Source organism: Cetorhinus maximus, chromosome 20, assembly GCF_964194155.1.
Source record: "Cetorhinus maximus chromosome 20, sCetMax3.hap1.1, whole genome shotgun sequence".
In the NCBI taxonomy this organism is placed as follows: Eukaryota; Metazoa; Chordata; class Chondrichthyes; order Lamniformes; family Cetorhinidae; genus Cetorhinus; species Cetorhinus maximus.
The window spans coordinates 3,244,978-3,264,668 of record NC_135898.1 but is presented as its reverse complement, the minus strand read 5'-3'; the positions used below and the strand labels follow the sequence as shown (position 1 = coordinate 3,264,668).

General features: G+C 47.5%; 1 protein-coding gene across 1 annotated transcript in view; it reads right to left on the bottom strand.

Moving 5' to 3' along the window:
- The window catches only part of adgra2 (adhesion G protein-coupled receptor A2), a 144,887-nt gene that overhangs the window by 47,969 nt on the left and 77,227 nt on the right, over positions 1-19,691 (bottom strand). The window contains exons 3-4 of the mRNA XM_078565394.1: positions 1,765-1,836; positions 877-948 (exon numbers count right to left, since the gene is read on the bottom strand). Coding sequence (XP_078421520.1) covers positions 877-948; positions 1,765-1,836 — 144 coding nt within the window. The remainder of the gene's footprint in view (positions 1-876; positions 949-1,764; positions 1,837-19,691) is intronic.

The following is a 19,691-nucleotide window of genomic DNA, read 5'->3' as shown; positions in this document are numbered from 1 at the left end:
CCCCCAGGATGTTAACAGCATTATCTAAATGCAAGTTCTTTCCTTTCCCCTGGTTTTGACCTTTTCTTCAATGTCCCAAATCGACCCATCATCTCGGGGCAAAATTGATAGAGGCCCCTTCCCACTCCCCCATGCTGTTAAATCACCCACTGTGGTGACCAAAAACCTTCCCTCTTTGAGGGTAAACACCTGGAATCACCAAAGGGCATTGCCTGAAGCAAGGTCCCAGAGATAATGTCAGTGTTTGGGTTTTGAAATGCAACATTACTTACTACATGTCCTATCTGGCTTGCTGTGTTCATGTGACCTCTGCCACGAAGGGACTCTCTCTGGAAGCAGCCATTTCACAATCAGTTCAATAAAGGCACCATCCTAGAAATACTGTAGTCTTTGAGCTCGAAACAGTCAGGGTGCCTGCAGGAATCACCATACAGAATCACAGAATCTTACAGTGCACCAGGAGGCCATTCAGCCCATCATTCCTGTGCCAGCTCCTTGAAAGAGTTATCCAATTAGTCCCACACACCTGCTCTTTCTCATTCCACCTACAAACTTCTTACCTTTTGGCTAATTATTTTCTAAGTGACCATTGAGTCTGCTTTCAACACCCTTTCAAGTAGCACATTCCTGGTCTTGCTGATGAAATGTTTTCCTCATGCCATCTCTGCTTCTTTTGCCAATCAATTTAAATCTATGTTCTCTAGTTACTGTCCCGCCTGTCACGAGCAACAGTTTCTTATTTACTCGAGCAAAAACCTTGGATGATTGGAACTGCTCTCTCAAATCTCCTAATCTTTTCTACTCTCAGAGGAACTGACCTGTCATGGAGACAGAATGTACAGTGGGCAGTAACTAATGTGTGTCACACATACTCACAATTTAGTCAGACTTGTTAGGCTCTGGAACATGGCAGGGTTCAGGCATCCGATTCTGTTATTGGAGAGGTCTCTGCGATTAAGGAAAATAATACAATTAATAAACAACTCATTACATTTTGACAGAATACAGAAGTAAATACGTTAAATCACACCAGAAAGACCGACCAACATCCATAGCATTTGCCAATGTTACACCTCTGGTCCAAAAAGGGAGAAAGGCGTAAGCTGGTTAACTGTTGACCAATCAGTTCAACCTCAATAGCGAGCAAGTTTCTCGACTCCATAACATGGGAGAAAGTTAATTCTTACGCTTAAAGACAAGGGTTAAAAAGGTGAGCAAATGCAGATGTGAAATAATGCCTGACAAATTTAATAGAGGTTTTGAGTAAAGAATTTATGAAGAAAATGTGTTTGTGGATTTTCAGAAGCCTCATAGAAGGACTGTCTGTAAATTGAAGGAAAGCTGGGTGTAAATTCCATACTTGTATTGTAGTAAACAGAAAGAGATGATAAAGCAAGCTGCCCATACACTGCTAAAGGGAGTTCGGTAACATGTAAAGAAAGTTTGTCCCAGGCAGAAAGCAGAGTGCTGGTTCATGGATGAGAGGGATGTAAATAATGGTGCCTCCAGGGGTCAGTGTTGGCACTATTGCTCCTTAATATATACAGAGAAGCAGTATGCAGACAACACAAAAGTGGGGATCACTGTAAACTGGACACAGGAATCAAAGTGACTGTTGTCTGGTAGATCGAATTTGTGTCAGATAAAGTTTCATGGGATGAAATGTCAGGTGATATATTCTGGGAGAACTTGGGGTATGAGGGAGAAGTCGGGGTTTATGCACAGCAACGGAGACCCGCCTCGGGTAGAATCAGAATGACTTACAGCCGTTTCAGGACTGGAAGCCCACGGAAAGCCCCAGGTTGGATGGTACTGATCAGATTATTCTTCAGGTCCCTGCAGAAAGAAAAGACACACCAAGGAGGTCAGAACAAATCAGCACATATCCATTCAAATTCTGCAGCTTTCCTGACACCACCTGTGCCAGGAACTCAAATATCTACTTCATGGTTCCGTATCAAATTCTACTTTTAACACTCCTGTCAAGCGTCTCGCAGTGTTTTAAATATTAAAACCGCTGTATAAGTATCAGTAGTTACTGAAATTAAAAAGTAACGAAATAAAACTCTGTGTAAAACAGGGAGAGTGCAGGATCATTCATTCCGTGAGCTGTCACTTCAGAAGGGTGCATTTTATCTGCAATGATTCAACTCAGTTCACTGTTTCACTCTGTCCTCCACATTATTGGTTCCAATGATGGGAGAGGCTGTCAATTCTGGTTGGACAGATTCCTGCAGGTTCCATCACATCATCTCCCACCCCTACCCGGTCAAACAGCCCTTTTTTCCCCTTCGTATTTTTATAATTAAGAATCAGGAGTCCTCAAGCTAAAACAGCGGATTTTTTGGGATTAATGTTAGCTTGCAGCAGTTTCCTGGACATTCATCTTTCATTTCTGGAGGCTCCAGCATAATTCTGGCAGGGAGACAAATTGAGAAGCCTCTCTCTAGACAATTTAACTCACACTTTCTCTCACATGTCAACTGAGCCCTTTGCCTCTTTCAGTATTCACAGCTTGCTTTTCTTTCAGCCCATCGCTTATGTACTTAACCTAACGCGACCTCAGACTGCACTCCTGGACTTCTTAACCTCTCACCCACTGACCTCTCTGGCTACTGCACTGCAGTGTCATCGTTATCTGTTTCTGCCGTGTGTGTCGAGCTCCATGTTTTACACAACTCCTGGACTGTAAGTCTGCTATCTGACATGGCTCTGTGACGTTCACACTGTGTGATGTGCTGCCACAGTTCAAAGGACGACAGGTTGCTTCACATAAAATCCTGACTGTAGAGTATCAGCCGGAAGGCACCGAGCACTATCAAGTTATTGAGAGCCTCGTCTAGGGACTGACTCCTGAGACAAGTCCGCAAACACTCCCAGTTCATTCTTGCCTCTGAGACACAGGGCAGAATCACCCCAGATTATCAGTAAGTGCGGTAGCAGGCGGGAAAAAGGACATTTTAGCCACCGGCCGCAATGGTGGCTTCTCGTTCCATATTGTCCCATTCCTGCCTCATTAATTAGGCAGGGACAGGAAACACACCCTCTCGCTGGCAGGCAGCCTCCAATTTGCCCACCATGCTGTTAACTTGCCACTTCTTCACGCAGGGCACCATATTTAAACTACAGCCGCGTGCACACTTCTCAACGCTTGCAGCCCAAGACTGCTCCAGTGAAGACATGGCCCCAGAGGCAAAGTAGACTACAGCACCCCCCAATTCAATGATGTGTCCCTGGGATGCCCTCGGGCACCACTGGAGCCCACCGCAATGTCCTCTTCTCCCGCTGTGGCCACAGGAGACCCATCAGCATCACCCTTCCAGCTTGGGAGGTGGTGGCAGTGGTGGTCAGTGCCAATGCTGCACAGGAGAGGTTGCTTATCCAGTGAAGAACGAGGATGAATGATCTCATCCGTGCCCCCAGGGTAAGGCAACCATCTCATTACCCCAAACTCACACACTCACAAGCCCATCACACATTCACTGGCATCTCACTCACTGCCAGCTCAAGGGATATCACCTCTCACTCTCTCACACACACCCTCACATGTCCATCTGGCCTCATCTCCTCTAGAGGCTGCCTCCTCAGTCCTCACCATCTCGAGGCCACTTGCACAGATCAACATGTGCCCCTCACACACACCCTGGGATACCCCCCTTCCCCAGTATAGCCCTCGCCCTGCAGCCTCTTCCCCTGCCTGAGGCCACTTCTCCCCCTTCCCCAAGCAAGCCCTAGCCCTGCAGCCGTTGGAAAGCCACCCCCGCCTCATGACTGGTCTGGTAGGTAGAGACCTGCCTGTGAGCCCCCCTAACAGTGATGAGGTGCTGCCTGTGAAGCCTGGCGCTGAGACCCCGAGTGCTGCCCAAAGCAAGGTCGGCAAACGAACCTCGAAGTCCCGAGAGAAGTGCAGCTCACAAGGTGCATGTCGCTTATGTACATTTGTGAAACATGTCAGCATGCCTTTGATGGGCGGAGAGAACGATCGCAAACTGGTTTCATGACGGTGTGAAACTGATTTTTGGCCTTCTCGCCATATTGCCCGCCATGACACCTGATGCCAATGGAGGCGGAAAATTCCGGCCACAGGGTTGTTAAAGATCCCATGGCTGCGATTCGAGAAGAAAAGCAGGCAAGTTCTCTCTAGTGTCCTGGCCAATATTTATTCCTCAGATTATCTGGTCATTAACACTTTGCTGTTTGTGGGAGCTTGCTGTGCGCAAATTGACTGATGCATTTCCTACATTACAATCGTGACTACATTTTAAAAAATATTTCATTGGCTGTGAAGTGTCTTGGGATGTCCTGCAGCTGTGAAAGAGGTACAACTGCTTTCCTTCTTACCTGAATTACTTGAAGGGAGTATTTTGCAAAGAGGGGTCCCTGATGGTGGGATTTGTCACTGAAAGGCTGCCCCTCTTACAGCGACACTCTTTGTGGAGAGTAGCAGGGAGTGCAGGAGGGCGAGTTGCTCTCTCCAGGTCTGATTCGTGGTTGAGCAGGTGAGCAGGAAAGTTGACGTTCACAGCAGGATGTGGGTGATGGGAAGGGGTCTTGGCGAGGGGGGTTAAGTTATTAACTGCTGTCCAAAAATCCATTCTCCACAGTAAGCAGATACTCCAGACAATGGCAGGTGGGCTCCTGTTTCTGACAGCCTGCTGTTTACTCAGTTGTTACGCAGACTCGTCTCCCATTACACCAGAAAAGAAACACTTGTTCCAACTGTTCCGGTGCAGCTGCCCCAATGGGCAAGAGAGAGGGGGGAATTTCCCTTCGTACTGTGACCCACTCCTGTACCCGGGGAACAGAAAAGAGGAAAAGGATTCCTATTTATATCCACTGCTTTTCACAACCTCAGGATACCTCAAGCACCTCACAGCCAGTGAAGTTCTTTTCAAGCTTAGTTACTGCTGTATTGTAGGAAATGCAGCAGCCAATTTGTACACGGCAAGATCCCAGAAACAGCAACGTGATAACGACCAGAGAAAGTTTACCAATGATTGAGGGATAAACAATCGCCAGGACACCGGACAGAACTCCCCTGCTCCTCTTCGGAATACTGGCCGTGGGATCTGAGGGAGCATCTGAAGTGAAAGGAGAGTCCTCCGACAGTGCAGCACTCCCACAGCCCTGGCACTCGGAGTGTCAGCCTGGATTCTTACACCAGCCTCTGGAGTGTGACTTAAACTCACAATCTTCTCACTTCCCCTTGAGCCACAGGCAGTGAGTTAATCTGTTAAATGTGCACCATTTTGACAAATGTTGAATACTGGGTGTTTTTGCAGCTTGTCACAGTGCCTGGTGCAAGGGGAGCAGAGTGTTTGGGAGGTTCCAATGGATTAGCATTGCTCCCTTTCCCCTCTCACTTCCTGTCACGTACGGTTAAAGCTGAGCAGAAACAGGACACCCTTTAAAAGCCAGGCTCACCGTCCCTTTAAAGAGCAGTTTCAATGACTTCCAATTAAATTTAATGGTCACATTTTCCTTATTATTTCCCCCACGGGATTTATACTTTATTAAACGGTGAGAGTTGATGACTTAAAGCATTTTGAACATTCACAGGGTTACTGAGTGACAGTGTGAGGGAGCTGGATTAACATCAGTAGGGGTGCAGTCAGTAACACAGGGCGCTGGGTGGAGAGGGGTTACTGAGTGACAGTGTTAGGGGGCTGGGTTAACATCAGTAGAGATACAGTCAGTAACACAGGGCGCTGGGTGGAGAGGGGTTACTGAGTGACAGTGTGAGGGAGCTGGATTAACATCAGTAGAGATACAGTCAGTAACACAGGGTGCTGGGGGAGAGGGGTTACTGAGTGACAGTGTGAGGGGGCTGGATTCACATCCGGAGAGATACAGTCAGTAACACAGGGCGCTGGGGGGAGAGGGGTCACTGAGTGACAGTGTGAGAGAGCTGGATTAACATCAGTAGAGATACAGTCAGTAACACAGGGTGCTGGGGGAGAGGGGTTACTGAGTGACAGTGTGAGGGGGCTGGATTCACATCCGGAGAGATACAGTCAGTAACACAGGGCGCTGGGGGGAGAGGGGTCACTGAGTGACAGTGTGAGAGAGCTGGATTAACATCAGTAGAGATACAGTCAGTAACACAGGGCGCTGGGGGAGAGGGGTTACTGAGTGACAGTGTGAGGGAGCTGGATTAACATCAGTAGAGATACAGTCAGTAACACAGGGTGCTGGGGGAGAGGGGTTACTGAGTGACAGTGTGAGGGAGCTGGATTAACATCAGTAGAGATACAGTCAATTACACAGGGTGCTGGGGGAGAGGGGTTACTGAGTGACTCTGTGAGGGAGCTGGATTAACATCAGCAGGGATACAGTCAGTAACACAGGGCGCTGGGGGAGAGGGGTTACTGAGTGACAGTGCGAGGGAGCTGGATTAACATCAGCAGGGATACAGTCAGTAACACAGGGCGCTGGGGGAGAGGGGTTACTGAGTGACAATGTGAGGGAGCTGGATTAACATCAGTAGAGATACAGTCAGTAACACAGGGCACTGGGGGAGAGGGGTTAATGAGTGACAAAGAGAGCTGGATTAACATCAGTTCAGGTACAATCAGGACTGACAGTTCTCTTCCATTAAAAAAGGATATTGTGACGAAAATAAGACAGGACGTTGACTGTCACTCGATTCCCATCTGATGTGATGTTGCAACTGAACTTGAGAATTATTTCATTGGGTGTAAAACGCTTTGACACATCCTGAGGTTGTGAAAGGAGTGATAGAAATGCAAGTTTCTCTTCCTTTCAGACTGACCCTGACCGTTTAAAGATGCAGGCCTGACTACACAGGCCAGTACCATGGAGGAGCTGACAAGACAAGGCAGCTTTAAGAAGCCTTGGAACTTCCCATGATTCGCAATCAGCAGCAAGTGCCCGGAATCTGGGACTGAGCTTTTACTCCTACATGTCAAGCAACTACACAAAACAATTGGAAACATTTTATTGGGTGAAAGTTTAATGCAGAGCAGCTGCTTAGTAACTGAAGTCATGCAGAAGATGTGCACAACGTACTCAAGGCAATGGAAGAGGAGGAGGCCATTCAGCCCCTTCAAGCTGTTAATTAGGAACTAGAGGAAGCCCTTCAACCCTTCCAGCTGCTCTGCATTCACTTCTTTAGTGCCTGACCTGCACCTCAACTCTATTTTTCTGCCTTTGCTCCATTTCCCTCGATACTGTTAGCCAAGAAAAATCTGTCCATTCCAGTATTGAGAGCAATAATTGACCCTCAGCCTCCACAGCTTTTCGGTGGAGAGAGTTTGATGTTTTCGCTGGCCTTTGGGTGAAGAACTGCTTCCAGACATCAGCCCTGACCGGCTTAGCTCGAATTTGAAGGTCTGTCCCCTTTATTCTCTGAGCGGAGGAAATTGTTTCTCTTGATCTACCCTCTCTTTAGCTTTTAAGCATCTCAGTTCGATCACACCCTCAACCTTCTAAACTCAAAGAGGATACAATGCATCGTGTGCTGATAATTTAACTCTTTAAGGTTGTGTTAAATAAATTACTGCCCTGAAGGGGTTTGCAGGGTCTGACGCAACATCTGGAATCCAGTGGTGTGAACTGACATCCCGTCAACAAAACAAGGGGGCCTGCGGAAGGCTGAGGGGGACAGACTTCCTGTCGTCTTCCCAGTGCCTGCATGCAGACCCAGTTCGGACAAAAAAAAACAAACCACTTTGTAAAACCCTTCTTGATATTGGGGAGGAATGCCTACTTCAGGATAATTCTGGAGCGCCAGCCAAGTTGTACCCAAAGACGTCAAGGCCTCCTTCTCCTGGTAACAGAGTTGGCTGGACATATCCGTGAGTGCCTCTCGCTCTCAGTCCTCGTACCCGTCTGTCAGATGATGCCTGCCTTTGGTCTGCAAGACCCCGTTCGCAATCAATACTTTTCTTGTTGGTTTAATGGGAAAAGCAGGAGTATTGAAGTCACATTGGCCGAGCCCTAATCTCTCTCCCTCCTGCTGCTCCGAGCCATCATTAGAGGCCAAAATACAGACGCCAGCTGCAGCCTCGGCCTCCCATAAATTACCCAGCGAAGCCTTGGGCCCAACAGCACCATTAAAGATGATAATGTGTCAGCGTTCTGGAGTGCAGAGTGCTGTGACTGCCTGTCACTGGGTACTGCCACAGACAGACTGTGACAAGACAGACACTGCATGGTGTTGCCTACTGCATCTCCAGAGGGGGCAATTGGCTGGCTCTACTGCGGCACAGGCTGCTGCACAAGGGGCTCCCCTCCTGCCACAAGCACGCACATACAAATATACACTGACAAAAATATACAGGCAAACACTGCTACAGACACAAAAATATATCAACAAAAATAGGCGCACATACCAAAACACTCACAAAAACATACATAGACACACACAGATTCACACAAATAATCAGACAAAAATATAGACACATGCGCGCACACACACACAAAAATCAGACAAAAATATAGACAAATACACAAATAATCAGACAAAAATATAGACACCAATACATACACAAATAATCACAGACAAAAATATAGACACACACACACCAATACATACACAAATAATCACAGACAAAAATATAGACACACACACAGCAATACACATAAATAATCACAGACAACAAAATAGACACCCACACACCAAAAGACACAAATAATCACAGACAAAAATATAGACAGACACACACAGATACACACACAAATAATCATAAACAAAAATATAGACACACACACACCAATACGCACACAAATAATCACAGACAAAAATATAGACACACACACACACACACACCCCGATACGCACACAAATAATCACAGACAAAAATATAGGCACACAAGCACACGCAAACACACACACAAATAATTAGACAAAAATATAGACACACACAAATAATCAGACAAAAATATAGATAAACACACCGATACACACAAAAATTAACACAAACAAAAATATAGACACACACACATCAACACACACACAAATAGTCACAGACTAAGATATAGACATACACACCGAAACACACACAAATGACCACAGACAAAAATATAGGCACACACACCAATGCACACACAAATAATCAGAAAAAAAAAGACAAATAATCAGACTAAAAATATAGACTCCGGACTCCATGAAGTCTCATGACATCAGGTCAAACAGGGACAAGGAAATCTCCTACTGATTACCACGTACCGCCCTCCCTCAGCTGATGAATCAGTGCTCCTCCATGTTGAACACCACTTGGAGGAAGCATTGAGGGTGGCAAGGGCACAGAATGTACTCTGGGTGGGGGATTTCAATGCCCATCACCAAGAGTGGCTCGATAGCACTACTACTGACCGAGCTGGCTGAGTCCTAAAGGGCATAGCTGTTAGACTGGGTCTGCGGCAGTTGATGAGGGAACCAACAAGAGGGAAAAACATACTTGACCTCATCCTCACCAACCTGCCTGCCGCAGATGCATCTGTCCATGACAGTATCGGTAGGAGTGACCACTGCACAATCGTTGTGGAGATGAAGTCCCGCCTTCATATTAAGGATACCCTCCATTGTGTTGTGTAGCATTACCACCGTGCTAAATGGGATAGATTTTGAACAGATCTAGCAACTCAAGACTGGACATCCATGAGGCACTGTGGGCCATCAGCAGCAGCAGAACTGTACTCCAACACAATATGTAACCTCATGACCCGGCAAATCCCCCACTCTACCATTACCATCAAGCCAGGGGATCAACCTGGTTCAATGAAGAGTGCAAGAGGGCAGTCCAGGAGCAGCACCAGGCATACCTAAAAATGAGGTGTCAACCTGGTGAAGCTATAACACGGGACTACTTGCGTGGCAAACAGCATAAGCAGTAAGTGATAGACGGAGCTAAGCAATCCCACAACCAACAAATCAGATTTAAGCTCTGCAGTCCTGCCACATCCAATGGTGAATGGTGGTGGACAATTAAACAACTCACTGGAGGAGAAGGCGGCTCCACAAATATTCCCATCCTCAATGATGGAGGAGCCCAGCACATCAGTGCAAAAGATAAGGCTGAAGCATTTGCTACAATCTTCAGCCAGAAGTGCCAAGTGGATGATCCATCTCAGCCTCCTCCAGAGGTCCCCAGCATCACAGATGCCAGTCTTCAGCCAATGCGATTCACTCCACGTGATATCAAAAACTGGCTGAAGGCATTGGATACTGCAAAGGCTATCGAGCCTGACAATATTCCAGCAATAGTACTGAAGACTTGTGCTCCAGAACTTGCCGCGCCCCTAGCCAAGCTGTTCCAGTACAGCTACAACACTGGCATGTACCCGGCTATGTGGAAAATTGCCCAGGTATGTCCTGTACACAAAAATCAGGACAAATCCAACCTGGCCAATTACCACCCCATCAGTCTACTCTCCATCATCAGTAAAGTGATGGAAGGGATCATCAACAGTGCTATCAAGCACTTGCTTAGCAATAACCTGCTCACTGCTGCCCAGTTTGGGTTCTGCCAGGGCCACTCAGCTCCTGACCTCATTACATCCTTGATTCAAATGGGGACAAAAGAGCTGAGCTCCCGAGATGAGGTGAGAATGATTGCCCTTGACATCAAGGCAGCACCTGACCGAGTGTGGTATCAAGGAGCCCTAGCAAAACTGGAGTCAATGGGAATCAGGGGGAAAACTCTCTGCTGGTTGGAGTCATACCTAGCACAAAGGAAGATGGTTGTGGTTGTTGGAGGTCAGTCATCTCAGTTCGAGGACATCACTGCAAGAGTTCCTCAGAGTAGTGTCCTCGGCCCAACCATCTTTAGCTGCTTCATCAATGACCTTTCTTCCATCATAAGGTCAGAAGTAGGGATGTTCGCTGATGATTGCACAACATTCAGCACCATTCGCGACTCTACAGATACTGAAGCAGTCCATGTCCAAAAGCAGCAAGACCTGGACAATATTCAGGGTTGGCCTGACACATAGAAAGTAACATTGGCGCCACACAAGTGCCAGGCAATGACCATCTACAACAAGAGAGAATCTCACCATCGCCTCTTGACGTTCAATGGCATTACCATCACTGAATCCCCCACTATCAACATCCTGGGCGTTACCATTGACCAGAAACTGAACTGGACTAGCCATTTAAATACTGTGGCTACAAGAGCAGGTCAGAGGCTAGGAATCCTGCGATGAGTAACTCACCCCCTGTCTCCCCAGAGCCTGTCCAACATCTATCAGGCACAAGTCAGGAGTGCGGTGGAATACACTTGCCTGGATTAGTGCAGCTCCCACAACACTCAAGAAGCTTGACACCATCCAGGACAAAGCAGCCGTTTGATTGGCACCATATCCACAAACATTCACTCCCTCCACTCCCGACGCACAGTAGCAGTAGTGTGTGTACCATCTACAAGATACATTGCAGGAACTCACCAAGGTTCCTTCGGCAGCACCTTCCAAACCCATGACCACTACCATCTAGAAGGACAAGGGCAGCAGATAGATGGGAACATCACCATCTGGAAGTTCCCCTCCAAGTCACTCACCATCCTGACTTGGAAATATATCGCTGTTCCTTCACTGTCGCTGGGCCCAAATCCTGGAACTCCCTCCCTAACAGCGCTGTGGGTGTACCTACACCACATGGACTGCAGCGGCTCAAGAACGTAGCTCACCACCACCTTCTCAAGGGGAATTAGGGATGGGCAAAAATATTGGCCCAGCCAGTGAAGCCCACAACCCGTGAATGAATAATAAAAACATACACACCGATACACACACAAATAATCACAGACGTAAACATAGACACACAGACAATTACACACACAAATAAACACAGGCAAAAATATAGACACACACACTAATTTACACACAAATAATCAGACCAAAATATAGACACATACACACCGATACACACACAAATAATCACAGACAAAAATATATACACACACACTGATACACAAGCAAATAATCACAGGCAAAAATACAGACACACACACCGAAACACACTCAAATAATTACGGACAAAAATATAGATACACACACACCACAGTAGACACACAAATAATCAGACAAAAATATAGACACGCGCAAATAATCAGACAAAAACATAGGCACACAAATACATCCAGAAATATATATTTTTAAAATTTCATTCATGGGATGTGGGCTTCGCTGGCTGGGCCAGCATTTATTGCCCATCACTAGTTTCCCTTGAGAAGCTGGTGGTGAGCTGCCTTCTTGAACCGCTGCAGTCCCTGTGGTGTAGGTACACCCACAGCGCTGTTAGGAAGGGAGTTCTAGGATTTTGACCCAGCGACAGTGAAGGAACGGCAATATATTTCCAAGTCAGGATGGTGAGTTTTACTTGGAGGGGAACCTCCAGGTGATGGTGTTCCCATCTATCTGCTGCCCTTGTCCTTCTAGATGGTAGTAGTCCTGGGTTTGGAAGGTGCTGTCTAAGGAGCCTTGGTGAGTTCCTGCAGTGCATCTTATAGATGGTACACAATGCTGTCACTGTGCGTCGGTGGTGGGGGGAGTGAATGTTTGTGGATGATCAAGCGGGCTGCTTTGTCCTGGATGGTCTTAAGCTTCTAGAGTGTTGTGGGAGCTGCACTCATCCAGGCAAGTGGAGAGTATTCCATCACACTCCTGACCTGTGCCTTGTAGATGGTGCACAGGCTTTGGGGAGTCAGGGGGTGAATTACTCGCTGCAGGATTCCCAGCCTCTGACCTGCTCTTGTAGCCACAGTATTTATATGGCTAGTCCAGTTCAGTTTCTGGTCAATGGTAACGTCCAGGATGTTGATAGTGGGGGATTCAGTGATGGTAATGCCATTGAACATCAAGGGGTGATGGTTGGATTCTCTCTTGTTGGAGATGGTCATTGCCTGACACTTGTTCACTCAATCACACACAGACACCCACCAATACATACCTGCTTGCACCCTTACACCAGTCCACCGATGCTCAGGCACTCAGACGGTGATTTGAACAGGGACCCAGTCCCTTGGGGATAATTTTTGTCGTTAGTTTACAAGGGACAATCTTAAGTCCCATCCCTCATTTAAAACCCTGGCAGCAATCGCTATGGCTCAGTGACAGAACCTGGCTGAAATCCATGTGACCCGGGATTTCCCTGGGAAGCAGGAGAGTTGGCAGGGTGGCCCAGTCAGAAAACAGAGGGTGGGTGAGGTGGGTGGTGCAGGGGAGGCTGAACGTTTCACTGAGGGACTCAGAGCGGGGGGAACACTGCTTCAGAAGTTAAATTAGAATCGGGGCCGGTCAGCTCCTGGAGGCTGCCGGATGAGTGAATCACTCAGGGGATTTGACTGCAGCCACACAGGTGCCCCACCCCACTTCCTGTACCCACGTGGCATCTCACCACCTCTCTTACAATAACAACTTGCCATTCATGTAGAAATATGCCCCGGAGAGCTTCACCAGGGGCTTGACCTAAATACAAGTGGTTACTGAGTCAAAGATGGAGAAATTGCTGTGGATGAACAAAACCTTGCTCAAGGAGAGAGAGGGGGAGATGAAGAAGTGGGGAGGTTGAGGGAGGAGAGAGAGGGAGAAGAATCCACACAGCTGAAGACATGTCAGTAGTCCTGATATACAGAGAAGAATGTACAAGTGCTGGAGACTCTGGGATAAACAAGAATGAAGGGAATGTAGGGAACAATGCTGTCAGGCAGAGTTCTGGTTTTATGTTGTACATGAACAGCCTGAAAACCAGGACAAAAGATCAGATTTTGTTGGCAGATTCTGTAGTGCTGCTTTCACCTGCCCCTTACTAGCGGTGGTGACAGTTCCTCTTCTGGGGGCAGGCTGCTGCATTGAGGAGGGGCAGACAATAAGCAGACTGCAGCAAGGTCAGTTCAAAATCCCTTCTGTGGTTAGATTCTCCCCAAGTGTGCTCGGCAAAAAGCCGTCTACAACAGACACACTTATTACTGCGACAGTCTCCCCACTAATCGTTTACATCTGTACAAAATATTTCATGACAGCTTCTTTTAAAAAACACACAGAACCTTGTTAAAGTGACAGTGACCCCGGGGTAAAGCGTTTGACGGAGCAGATTTTGTGAAGAGAACACGTCCGTGGTTGGTAGATTCGAGAGCGTGCCATGCTGCAGTGACTCAGGAAGGTTTTTGAAGTTGTTTATGTCACACGTTTCCAAATGTGGGACTGGGAAAGGCTGGGTGTGCTTTGGCTGCATTATGAGCGCAGCCTGCTCAGGAGGAATAGGGGACTTTGGAGCAGTGCTTCCCAAAGCTCTCCACCACTGGGAAATTTCCTCACCTCAGTGGAGGGAGAGAGAGAGAGAGAGAGAGAGAGAGGGAAGGAGAGAGAGAGGGGAAGAGAGGAGAGAGAGAGATTGCAGTGTGAACTCAGATACCTGAATGGGGTACAGTGTGTATGTGACCCACCCCTTCCCATTCACTGTACTCCATCTAACTCCCCACCCTCACACACACACTCTCACACACACAATTTCCCCAAGTCCTCACTTCACACTGTCATACTTCTCCATCTAATCGTCTCCTCCCCTCCATTTCCATCCGGCACTCCTTTCCTTATCCTCTTACCACATCTATTTATTCCCTAAGACTGAATATCACTGAACGCCTGCTTCATAAGGGAAACATGAGACGGGGTGAGTGACATGCTTCCTCATCACTGTCTTCAGCGACATCCTTTCTTTCATGAGTCGAATACTGTAGATGAATGAAGATAAAGAAACTCAGCTGTGTGTGAAAGTGGCACAGGAATGCCATGCCAACAGTTTAGGTATATGGCAACACTTGACAAGAGTAATTACAGCTTGATGCTGATTTCATCAGGCATCGCATGTGCTCAAACACTCTAATTCCCTTCACAAATCCATGAAATGGGAATTCAGCGCTGTGGGGCTCCTTCATTGCAAACAATCTCCCCACCACTCCAATTAATGCTTCAATCCTGTGGCTTGGAATGGACAGAAAGCTGTTGTTTACTGGCGTGTGAAAAACAATTTCTCCTTTGGGATGGAATTTCATGTGCAATTACCACAAACCCTGTCGGCTCAGATTAAAAGTCAAACCCCACTTCCAGATTCCGCGCAGGCTCCCAAATGGCCCCTCCAGAAAGTCTGAATCTCACACTGTGTACTTTAATGAACAGCTGTATCATCATTGGCAGAGCCCCCCTGTACACTGCCTTACTCCCAGTATAGCTACAGCATGGGGTTAGATACAGAGTAAAGCTCCCTCTACACTGTCCCCATCAAACACTCCCAGGGCAGGTACAGCACGGGGTTAGATACAGAGTAAAGCTCCCTCTACACTGCCCCCATTAAACACACCCAGGGGAGGTACAGCATAGAGAGTGAAGTTCACTCTACACTGTCCCGACAATGTGTTCAATTCAAACCTCACAAAATCATTCCCTTCAATGCACCAATGTTACTAATTTACATCATTCTTTGCTAATTTGGATCTGGGCTCAGATCTATTATTTGCTTTGAGTGCAGACAGTTTGCCAAGGAGTTTGGATTGTACACCAGGACCCAGTTGTGATTGAAGTGTGCCACCCAGTCACCGATTCAACTAAATATTTTCTCTTCATTGAATTGGGCTTTTATTTGCCTCGAATGGAAGTGTAGAATTTGAATAAACAATTCCACAAAGATCACCTTTCACCACAACTTGAATCATATTTATTCAGAAAGCTCTTCTGAAATCCAAACATCAGTGCCATCCCACCTTCAAAGCTGAAGTTTCGGAAAGCATTGATCTCCGCACTGTGATCTTATTGAAGAAGTCTAAAACAGAACACCTCGAGCTTTTCTCTGGACGTAGGTGGGAATATAGCTTGGTGTCAGCCATGGTTCAGTAGGAAGGACGCTCACCTCTTAGTCAACAAGTCCGCACAAAAAACTAAAGCACAAAATTTAGGCCAAGACTCCCAGTTCTGCACTGTCAGAGGGTCAGTACTGAGGGAGTGCTGCACTGTCAGAGGGTCAGTACTGAGGGAGTGCTGCACTATCAGAGGGTCAGTACTGAGGGAGTGCTGCACTGTCAGAGAGTCAGTACTGAGGGAGTGCTGCACTGTCGGAGGGTCAGTACTGAGGGAGTGCTGCACTGTCAGAGGGTCAGTACTGAGGGAGTGCTGCACTGTCGGAGGGTCAGTACTGAGGGAGTGCTGCACTGTCAGAGGGTCAGTCCTGAGGGAGTGCTGCACTATCAGAGGGTCAGCATTGAGGGAGTGCTGCAGTGTAGGAGGGTCAGTACTGAAGGAGCTCTGCACTGTTGAAGGGTCAGTACTGAGGGGGTGCTGTACTGTCAGAGGGTCAGTACTGAGGGAGTGCTGCAATGTCAGAGGGTCAGCATTGAGGGAGTGCTGCAGTGTAGGAGCGTCAGGACTGAGGGAGTGCTGCACTGTCAGAGGATCAGTACTGAGGGAGTGCTGCACTGTCGGAGGGTCAGTACTGAGGGAGTGCTGCACTGTCGGAGGGTCAGTACTGAGGGAGTGCCGCACTGTCAGAGGATCAGTACTGGGGGAGTGCCGCACTGTCGGAGGGCCAGTACTGAGGGAGTGCTGCACTGTCGGAGGGTCAGTACTGAGGGAGTGCTGCACTAACAGAGGGTCAGCATTGAGGGATTGCTGCACTGTAGGAGGGTCAGTACTGGGGGAGTGCCGCACTGTCAGAGGGTCAGCACTGAGGGAGTGCTGCACTGTCGGAGGGTCAGTACTGAGGGAGTGCTGCACTGTCGGAGGGTCAGTACTGAGGGAGTGCTGCACTGTTAGAGAGTCAGTACTGAGGGAGTGCTGTACTGTCGGTGGATCAGTACTGAGGGAGTGCCGCACTGTCAGAGGATCAGTACTGGGGGAGTGCTGCACTGTTGGACGGTCAGAACTGAGGGAGTGCTGCACTGTCAGAGGGTCACTACTGAGGGAGTGCTGCACTGTCGGAGGGTCAGTACTGAGGGAGTGCTGCACTGTCGGAGGGTCAGTACTGAGGGAGTGCTGCACTGTTAGAGAGTCAGTACTGAGGGAGTGCTGTACTGTCGGTGGATCAGTACTGAGGGAGTGCCGCACTGTCAGAGGATCAGTACTGGGGGAGTGCTGCACTGTTGGACGGTCAGAACTGAGGGAGTGCTGCACTGTCAGAGGGTCACTACTGAGGGAGTGCTGCACTGTCGGTCAGAACTGAGCGAGTGTTGCACTGTTGAAGGGTCAGTTCTACGGGAGTGTGGCACTGTCAAAGGGTCAATACTGAGGGAGCGTTGCACTGTCAGAGGGTCAGTAGTGAGGGATGTTACACTGTCGGAGGATTACTACTGAGGGAGTGCTGCACTGTCGGTCAGTACTGAGGAACTGCTGCACTATCGGAGAGTCAGTACTGAGGGAGTGCTGCACTGTTAGAGAGCCAGTACTGAGGGAGTGCTGCACTGTCGGAGGTTCAGTTGTGAGGGTGTGCTGCATTGTCAGAGGGTCAGTACTGAGGGTGAGCTGCAGTCGGAGGGTCAGTACTGAGGGACTGCTGCACTGTTGGATGGTCAGTACTGAGGGAGTGCTGGACTGTCAGAGGGTCAGTACTGAGGGAGTGCTGCACTGTCGGAGGGTCAGTACTGAGCGAGTGCTGCACTGTCGGAGGTTCAGTACTGAGGGAGTGCTGCACTGTTGGAAGGTCAGTACTGAGGGAGCGCTGCATCGTCAGGTGGTCAGTACTGAGGGAGTGCTGCACCGTCGGAGGACCAGTACTGAGGGAGTGCTGCACTGTCGGGTGATCAGTACTGAGGGAGTGCTGCACTGTTGGAGGGTCAGTACTGAGGGAGCGCTGCATCATCAGGTGGTCAGTACTGAGGGAGTGCTGCACTGTCAGAGGATCAGTACTGAGGGAGTGCTGCACTGTCAGAGGATCAGTACTGAGGGAGCACTGCACTGTCAGAGGATCAGTACTGAGGAGGTGTTGCATTGTTGGGGATTATGTATTGAGGCAGCACTGCACTCTTAGAGGGAGTACTCCTTGGGGAGTGTCACACTGTCAAAGGATCACTCCTGAGTGTCAATTGGATTCAAGCCGGTTGGTGAAGCAGAAACCAAGATGCAGAGGGCTTTTCTTTATGTCTGTCTGAAATGGGTGAGCCCTTATTTTTAAACAGTGACCCCTAGTTCTAGATTCTCCCAGAAGAGAAAACATCCTCTCCACATGCAACTTATCAAGGCCCCTCAGTATCTTAAAGGTTGCAATTAAGTTGCCTCTTACTCTTCTAAACTCCAACGGATACAAGCCTAACCTGTCCAACCTTGACTCATAAGACAACCCGCCCATTCCAGGTATTGATCTGATAAACCTTCTGTGAACTGCTTCCAATGCATTTACATCCTTCCTTAAATAAGGAGACCACTATTTGTATCCTCTGTAGTGAAAACCGTGCAAAATACCTGTTCAATTCATCTGCCATCTCTTTGTTTTCCATTATTAATTCCCCAGACTCACTTTCTATAGGACTAACACTCACTTTGTTAAGTCTTTTCTTATTTAACTATCTACTGAAACTCTTCCTATCTGTCTTTATATTTCTAGCTAGCTTTCTCTCGTACTCTGCTTTTTCCCTCCTTGTTAATCTTTTAGTCATTCTTCGGTTTTTTTTAATATTCTTCCAATGTTCTGACCTGCCAGTCATCTTTGCACAATTATATGTTTTTTCTTTAAGTTTGATACTATTTTTAACCTTTTTAGTTAACCACAGATGGTGGGTCCTCACCTTGGAATTTTTCTTTCTCAATGGAATGTACCGATTTTGTGTTTTCTGAAATATCCTCTTAAACGTCTGCCATTGCATCTCTCCTGACCTATCACTTTACCTCATTTGCCAGTTCACTTTCGCTAGCTCTTTCCCCTCAGCTCTACTTATCCCGAAAACACCCTCTGAATTCCTCATCTAGGCTACCTTTGCCCATCGGATGTTTCCAATCTATATGTAGATTGAACTCTCCCATGATCATCACAATACCTTTCTGACAAGCTCCCATTATTTCTTCCTTTATACCCCGTCCTACCATGTGGTTACTGTTAGGGGGCCTGTAAACCACCCCCTTTCTCATTTCTCATCTCCACCCAAACTGTTTCTACATCCTGGTTTCCTAAACTTAGTTCATCCCTCTCTAATGTGCTAACACCATCATTAATTAACAGAGCCACCACTCCAACTTTTCCTGGCTTCCTGCCTTTCCTAAATGTCATGTACCCTTCAATGTTTAGCTCCCAATCTATGTCATCCTGCAGCCATGTCTCTGTAAGAGCTGTCAGATCACACAGATTTATTTCTATTTGTACCAGCAGTTCATCTGTTTTGTTTCGAATGCTACGTGCATTCAGATACAGAGCCTTTAGTTTTGTCCTTTTAGTATTTTTGTAATCTCTTGTCTTCTCTGTGCATATGGAATGGGGGAGTGCTGCCCTGTCAGAGGTGTTGCCTTCAAGAAAAGTTGGTGATAAAAGACCCCTTTACCATGTTTTGAAGAAAGGATGTTTTCCCTGGATGAATGTCTATCCCTCAGACCAACACATCAAACAAGATCAGATCAGTTATCAGGTATTTTTTTTCATGTGGGGTCTTGCTGTGCCATGTTTCCTACACTGCATTAGTGAATACACTTGAAATATGCTGTGAAAGGGCTATCCAAATGCAAGGCTTTTTTCTCTTTGCAGTTTTAAACTTTCC